Source organism: Orycteropus afer, unplaced genomic scaffold, assembly GCF_000298275.1.
Source record: "Orycteropus afer afer isolate SDZICR_OR568_19922 unplaced genomic scaffold, OryAfe1.0 scaffold00294, whole genome shotgun sequence".
Taxonomy (NCBI): Eukaryota; Metazoa; Chordata; class Mammalia; order Tubulidentata; family Orycteropodidae; genus Orycteropus; species Orycteropus afer.
This window is the reverse complement of record NW_006921881.1, coordinates 3,691,152-3,698,148: the sequence shown is the minus strand read 5'-3', so window position 1 is coordinate 3,698,148 and position 6,997 is coordinate 3,691,152. Positions and strand designations below refer to the sequence as shown.

Below are 6,997 nucleotides of genomic sequence, written 5' to 3'. Positions count from 1 at the left end.
ATCAGAGCCACCAAGGAAAAATTAAATTGTAAGCTGACTTTGAATGCTGTCTCTAGTATACCCCAGTGATTCATTTTCTATTCACAGTAACACCTTATACACAATCAAGCCACTTAATCATTGTGTTAGAATCAAAATATCACAAAGTTGGGAAAGTATTCCCTCTCTATCTCATCCCACATCTTATCCTATTTATTTCCTTCTCAATAAATCTGGAAAACTATCATAGACTATGTTTAGTGAGTAAAAGTTAAAAGGAAAGCTCTTTTGCTCCTGGTATCACCCCACCCTGAGAGAGGTCACCCCCCAATGCAGTGGTATGTCAGGAAGAGCACACTGCCCTTCTTGATGCCATAATCTCCCATGGTTTTCCCATCTTCCAGTCTCTTTCCATTGCAAGTCACAATCTGGGTCTCAGGTGTTATATCCGTCTTCATCTCAATCATCTTTTTCACCTGGGCCACTGAGTTGGACCGCCGCACCTTGAGGGGGTGCCTCTGCCCTTCGTCACCTGACTCCACCAGAACCATGGGCAGCTCCTCATCACTGGGCTTCACCACCTTCAGGGTGAGGTGGATGATCTCATCCTTGTTGGTGACATAAGATGAAAGGCTACTCAGAGGCATGAGAGTTTTAGAGCCCAGCTGAAGGACCTGGTCCTGCACAGGAATCTTGGTCTTGGACCGGATGTGTTCATTGATCTTCTTTACTTTGTCACCTTGGTTGGCAGTGAAGGTCATCAATTTCCATTCCTCAGAATGGACATTCACCTGGGCAGGGAAATGATGGTTTAAAATGTCTGCCATCCCTTACACCTCCCAATCCCCCGCCTTAATTGCTCTTGCCCTTCCCCTGCCTGTCAGGTCTTCCCACTCCTTCCCAAATATCTGTGTCCTTCACTTTCTTGCAACTTCTTTTTTGGAATTTCCTAGTTATAATAAAAACAAGAAAGTAAGTCTCATTCATCTATAACCAAATCTCTTCTTCATCCTAAAATATAATTAACAATTGTTAGCATTATTTCCCTACCTCTTATCCAGATAATACTTGTCAGTTGTCAAAAAAGTAAATCCAACTGCAAAGCTTCAAAAGATGTACACTAGCCTCTAAAATCAACTCCTAAACAGTTTCCAAGACTTGCCGGCCTCAGTGGATACTCATGAGGCTGTCTCCCTTGACTACTCTAGAAGGAAACCCAGATTAGGACACTTTACCTCTGTACTGTTAGTTTCCTTTTTAATGTCCATTGTTTTGTAATGATAATACACATATTGCAGTGGCACTATGTTCAACGTTACTTGTTAATCTGTGTTCCTTGTGTTTTTGTATCTGCCTATTGTAGCATATGATCTCCTTAAATTAGACCAGACTTCACTCATAGAAGGTAGAAACTATATCCAAGTCTTCAATAACATGAAAATTCTGAAAGATGGGGAAGTTCACCCCTATGCTGTCACCTGAAAGCCTAGAAAGACATCCCTTAGGCCCCATTCAAAACTATCTTCCCAACCTAGGAGTCATGGACCTAGGTGTCATGGATGCTGTTTGACATTCTTTCACTCAAGTGTTAAACATTGCCCTCATCCCAGGTTCTCCTCATAATGCATATTCTTATGTAATGTACTGTGTTAGGTCATTAACAACTTAAGATAAATGAGTTTTGTGAAGCTCTTTTGGTTGTTGTTGTTGTTGTTGTTAAGTGCCGTCAAGTCGTTTCCGACTCATAGCGACCCCATGCACAGCAGAACGAAACACTGCCCAATCCCGCGCCAGCCCCACAATCCCTGCTATACTTGAGTCCATCATCGCAGCCACCATATCAATCCATCTCGTTGAAGGCCTCCCCCTCTTTCATCGACCCTCCACCCTACCAAGCATGACATCCTTCTCCAGGGAATGGTCCCTTCTTACAACATGACCAAAATAGGTGAGACGAAGTCTGGTTCTTTTGGTAGCTGAAAGAAGCTCATGTTTAAGAGCCCTGGATCTCTAAATAGGATATAAAGGAGGCTCAAGACAGTATTTCCATAATTTCAAATCTTGCCAGCCCTAGTTAGCACCCTCATTCCCTACAATTTCTCCCAAACACTGGCTGGTATCCAAGGTCTGACACAAAGAACAACTTCTTAAAACAGCTTTTCTCCACAGGTCCCTTCTTGCCACTATGCAGATGTCAATTCTTATCTCCTCTTTCAAGACACCCTCCCAACCACACTGCCTTCCCAAGTACTACCCCACATCCAGTTCCTGAGATCTCTTTTTTTTTCTCTCTCTCTCAGAGATTCTTTTCCTTTCCCCGTCCCTTTTATCAAATCCCAACTTACACAGAGGCAGGGTCCATTGGAAGCCATGAGTGCAGTCAAGAGAGCAGAAACAGAAGAGAAGGGACTGAGAGAAGGGACGTGGAGTCGAGCTTATATGAAAGCAATGGAGTTGGAAATCCCCTGCCTGGAGATATTGTTGTGCCCTTTGTTCTTACATGTTCTCAGAAACCTTGTTTCACTTTTGCTGAGGTGACATCAGTTAAATTAAAAAAAAAAAAAAAGAAAGAAAGAAAGAAAGAAAAAATACTTTCTATTCAGACACTTATCCATCAATCAGTCTGTTTCCATTCCTCATTCCAAACATGGGGTGGTCCTTTTGGCCCTGAATTTTCCCTGATTAAGACCCTACATCCTCACTTCCACTCCTGATTTGTGACTGTTCTATCCTCATCCCTAAACCCTCACTAATATGAAGTTCTTTTGTGCTCGGTAGTCCTCCCTTGATGTTTTCACGAGCCTCCATCAGTCAGAATCAGAGAACTTCTTGAGAGCAGGGGTGCCCAGGACAGGACAGTCAATGTTGTTATAGAATATTGTAACTTGTGACCAGCCTATTCACAATGGGCTGACAGAATATGTAACATTTTTTAGAGGACATAGGATAAATAATCCCAGACTGAGAAGAGACATGAGTTCAAGTCCTAGGGATACCACTCGGCATAATACCTTGGGCAAATCTGTTTACTTCCTTAGATGCTGGTTTCCTAGTACATATGATGAGATGATTGGAGAAGATTCCTAAGTGCCTTCTAGGCTCAGAAAACTTTGTTTAAAAATTGTCTTTTACAAAGAAGTTTGGAATCCTGGGTCTTGAGTTCTCTAACACAGTTCCGACCCGGTCCTAAAATCTGCAAACCAAGCCCACTACTTGAAAACAATCTTAAACCAAAAATCAAATGCTGACTCCCACTTTCTACACACCAATCACAAGCCAACACAATCAGCCACATCCACTCTCACACACAGTGTCTCTATTTCCCCACTTTTGCCCCAGCCTCTCCCCACTGGTACAATTTCAGAGAAAACATCAAGATGCTGCTCACTCTTTTGCTCTTGACATTTGGATTAAGACAAAAAGGAACTTCATTCACTCTGTACCCTCAGGAAATTTACTCCAACACCAGGAGCCTCCTAGCATTCCAAATTAATCACTGCTCTCTCCCAAACTCTCATGACAGGACCATGAAACCAATTTTTTTGTAAGTACTTATTAAAAGTGTTTTCTTTCTTTTTTTTTTTTTAAAGGAAAAAGTCTGTAATGATGCCAACTTATCATCTTTGTTTGCTGTTCTCAGTAGCTATTTATTGTACCTTCACTCACTGATTGGTCTCAAGTGACTTCATTTTCTTCTAGGGGTTTCCATCTTGGAGAACTTGGGTTTATAGAGGTGTTCATGTAGAGTATGGAACACAAAAGCTTATTCCCGTATTTCAAAAGCATAATATAAATCATGTTCTTTTATTTTAAATGCTTGTTATATAATCAACTAAATAAGACTGAGGAAACCAGTTATTACTTAAATGTATTTTGTAGAGTAAACATACTTTTTTAAGTACATAGGATGAGTGTGAAAGGGAAAGACTGTCTTGCTATTCTCCTTTCAGATATCTCTCCCAATTCCTATTGTCCCATGTTTAGAAGCCAAGACTTATGGATTATGCCTTTGACAGTACACATTAAAGCATAGCTGCTCTATATCCATTGTCCAATAGAATTTTGAGATTCTGAAATATCACCAGTGGCCAGGCACAAATTGTCAGATCAGGTTGAGAGTGACAGTGAAAGAGGAAGCCCTGCAGTAGGATAGGGATGGGGGGAGGGCCTGAAAAGAAGGAAAGGAAAAGCTATACAATGTCAGATTATACAATAAGTAAAGTAAGAACAGGTTTGCTTGTGCTTACTTACTAATCTGTAGTGAACAATTTCGTATTTTTTTTTTCACCACATCAAAGATTCAGCTTCTAGGTATAACTGGCATTTGTCTCTCTCCTAACCCCACATCTTCCCACAGAATCAAAACTTCTCAAATTTACAATCCCTGACAGGGACAGAGTACCTAGTAACAAGATAAGCACAGGCATAAGCTTTTAGGCTCATCTGTCCCTGTTAATATAAGCCTAGACTTCTGTGAACTGCTTTTCACTTTTTAGATTTTATTTGCATCCATTACTTTCATAGGTTTATATGTCATATTTCTGGAAAAGCAAGTAAAAGTGTAGGTGGTTAAAAGCTACTTAAAATTACATCATTCTTCTCTCAAACGTCTCCTCTCTTTGCCCTTCTTTCCTCAGTAGCCTGTCTACATCTTGGTGTCCATGTTCACATTATCAGGAATCTTGAAAGAACTCCAGGAGAAGGAGACCAATAATGACTTTCCTAGAAGTTACATCTGCCTACTGATGCCCCAGATCTAAACCTTAGCCCAGACAGATTTGCAGATCTGTGGGTCTACCAGTCTCTATGCACTGTTCCCTGAATTTCCTTCATATTCTTGAACACACCAAGCTCTCTGTCACCTCCTGGCTTTGAACATACAATTCTCTCTGCTTGACAGGACTTTCCCTCCAACTCCACTTGCATCACCATGAATTTATAAGAATGCACAGTGTAAGCCCATCTCCTCCAGAAGGCCTGCTCTAACTTCTCTCCTCCTTCTTCTGGGTTGTGTAAGCATCTTCTGTCCTTCCATTCTCCCTGTGCGAGCCTCTCAGAACACACCTCTCCAGTAATAGGATCATCTTCTTGTCTGTCAACCCCTGTAAACAGTGGGAATCTTGTGAGTCAGGATAATGTCTTAATTAACATGTATCCTCAACACTGTCCCACAAGTGTCTGGCATAGTAAATGTTGTGTTAGGTGCCATCAAAGCAATTCTGACTCAATGTGATCCCATGTGACAGAGTAGAATTGCCCAAGGAGCAGATTGTCAAGTCATTTTCCCCTGAAGCCACTGGGAGGATTCAAACCACTTAATATTTGTTAAATGTATGAATGAATTAATAAATGAATGAATAATTAAATGAATAACAGAAAAGAGAAACTAATGTTTGTTGTTGTTATGTGCCATTGAGTCAGACCCAACTCATAGCGACGCCTCCTTGGGTTTCCAAGGCAGGATCTCTACGGATGTAGATTGCCCAACCTTTCTTCCGAGGAGTGGCTAGTGGGTTTGAACTGCCAGCCTTCTGGTTAGCAGTCAAGTGCTTTAGGGACTGTGCTACCAGAGCTCCTGTGTTTAATGAGTACTTAATATATTCCAGACACTAAGACATTAAGGAGCCCTGGTTATTATTAGTATTGCCGTCGAGTCAGCCCCGACTCCTAGTGACCCCTCCTTGGGTTTCCGAGGCAGTTATCACTACGGAAGTAGAATTGCCCAACCTTCCTTCCGAGTAGCATATGGTTAAGCACTCAGCTGCTAACAGAAAGGTCAGTGGTTACAACATACCAGCATCTCCATGGGAGAAAGGACCTGACAATATGCTCCCCCTTTGAGATAGCTCAATTCTGTTATATAAGGTCTGTATGAGTAGGAATCAACTTCAGGGCACACAACAACAATCCCAAACCCAAACCAAACTCATTGTTGTCCAGTTGATTCTGACTAATACCAACACTATAAGAACTGCCCATAGAGTTTCCAAAGCTGTAAAGATTTATGGAAACAGATTGTCACATCTTTCTCCCACCAGGTAGGTGGTGGCTTCAAAACATTGACCGTTTAGAAGTCTAGCACTTAACCACTGCACCACTAGGGCTCCACAACAATCCATGATCTAATTAAATGTTCCCTCATTTACTGTTGCAGTATTCTAGTAAGGTAATTATCAGTATCCTTGTTGGTATGAACAAAAACCTAACTCACTGCAGTCGTGTTAGTGGCAGCTAGGAAGCAAGGGTTGAAACACAAATCTATATTTATACTCCTTGTCTCGTGTCTTGTTATCTTCATATTGTGGTACTTTGAAGAAAAGAAAGGGGGAGTGCATGCACATGCTTACCTTTTGTTACAAGAAATGTTCCAACTAGGGAAAGGGAAATAGACAACGAAAACAGTCAGAGAACTGCAGGGAGTCTTGGGATACATGAAAGCAAGAAGTGGTTCAAAGTTTAAATTTAAGCAGATGTCACTCTATGCCTGGGTTACCATCACTCTTCCCCACTTGGCAGAAGTTAGCAGAGAGGTCCAGAGTGCAAAAGTTGGAACCTAAAGGAAGATTGCATCCCGGTAGAAAGGTCAGTAAGAACTCTTATCCCAGGACTGTGAATGTTCATGGGGTACTCCCATCTTCCAACCCTCACTAGGTTCCAAAGGCTTCCCCTCGACCTACAGAATCTCAACAGCTGGGACAAAGCCAAGATTAAACTCCTGAGGTCTTCACTCTCAGAAAAAGTCTTAGAGGTTGATCAGTCATCCCTTCTAATCAGTTAAAGTTGTTGGACCCGAATTTGGAAAAGGAGTGTCAGCACAAGGAATGTGACACTGACACGACAGTGCAAAAGCAAAGGAAAAGTTTATTTCCAAGCTCGAGCTGGGGTCTCTGCTTACACCGGTGCAACGGCTTGGGCAAAAGACCCCCGGCTCTTCCTGTTTTACACTTTTATAAGACTTTTAAGGGGCAGTTCCACAAGGTAGGGCTGAACTTTAATGATTGGTGCAGGGGACAAGCTC

The 6,997-nt window shown here is 41.8% G+C and overlaps 1 protein-coding gene across 1 annotated transcript; it reads right to left on the bottom strand.

Moving 5' to 3' along the window:
* Positions 1–299: 299 nt before the first annotated feature.
* On the bottom strand, positions 300–2,351 carry UBD (ubiquitin D). Its single transcript, XM_007951437.1, has 2 exons — positions 2,325–2,351; positions 300–770 (listed from the first exon to the last, which is right to left on the bottom strand). Exons 1-2 carry the CDS (start codon positions 2,349–2,351, stop codon positions 300–302), a joined length of 498 nt encoding a protein of 165 aa, XP_007949628.1.
* Between the last annotated feature and the right edge of the window lie 4,646 nt (positions 2,352–6,997).

What these genes read in the sequence shown, in the direction of transcription:
- UBD (XM_007951437.1), bottom strand. Translation starts at nt 2,351, where the DNA reads ATGGCTTCCAATGGACCCTGCCTCTGT. An exon ending in CCAATGGACCCTGCCTCTGT is followed by an intron (nt 771 to 2,324) that starts GTAAGTTGGGAT and finishes TTCCCTGCCCAG; the next exon opens with GTGAATGTCCATTCTGAGGA.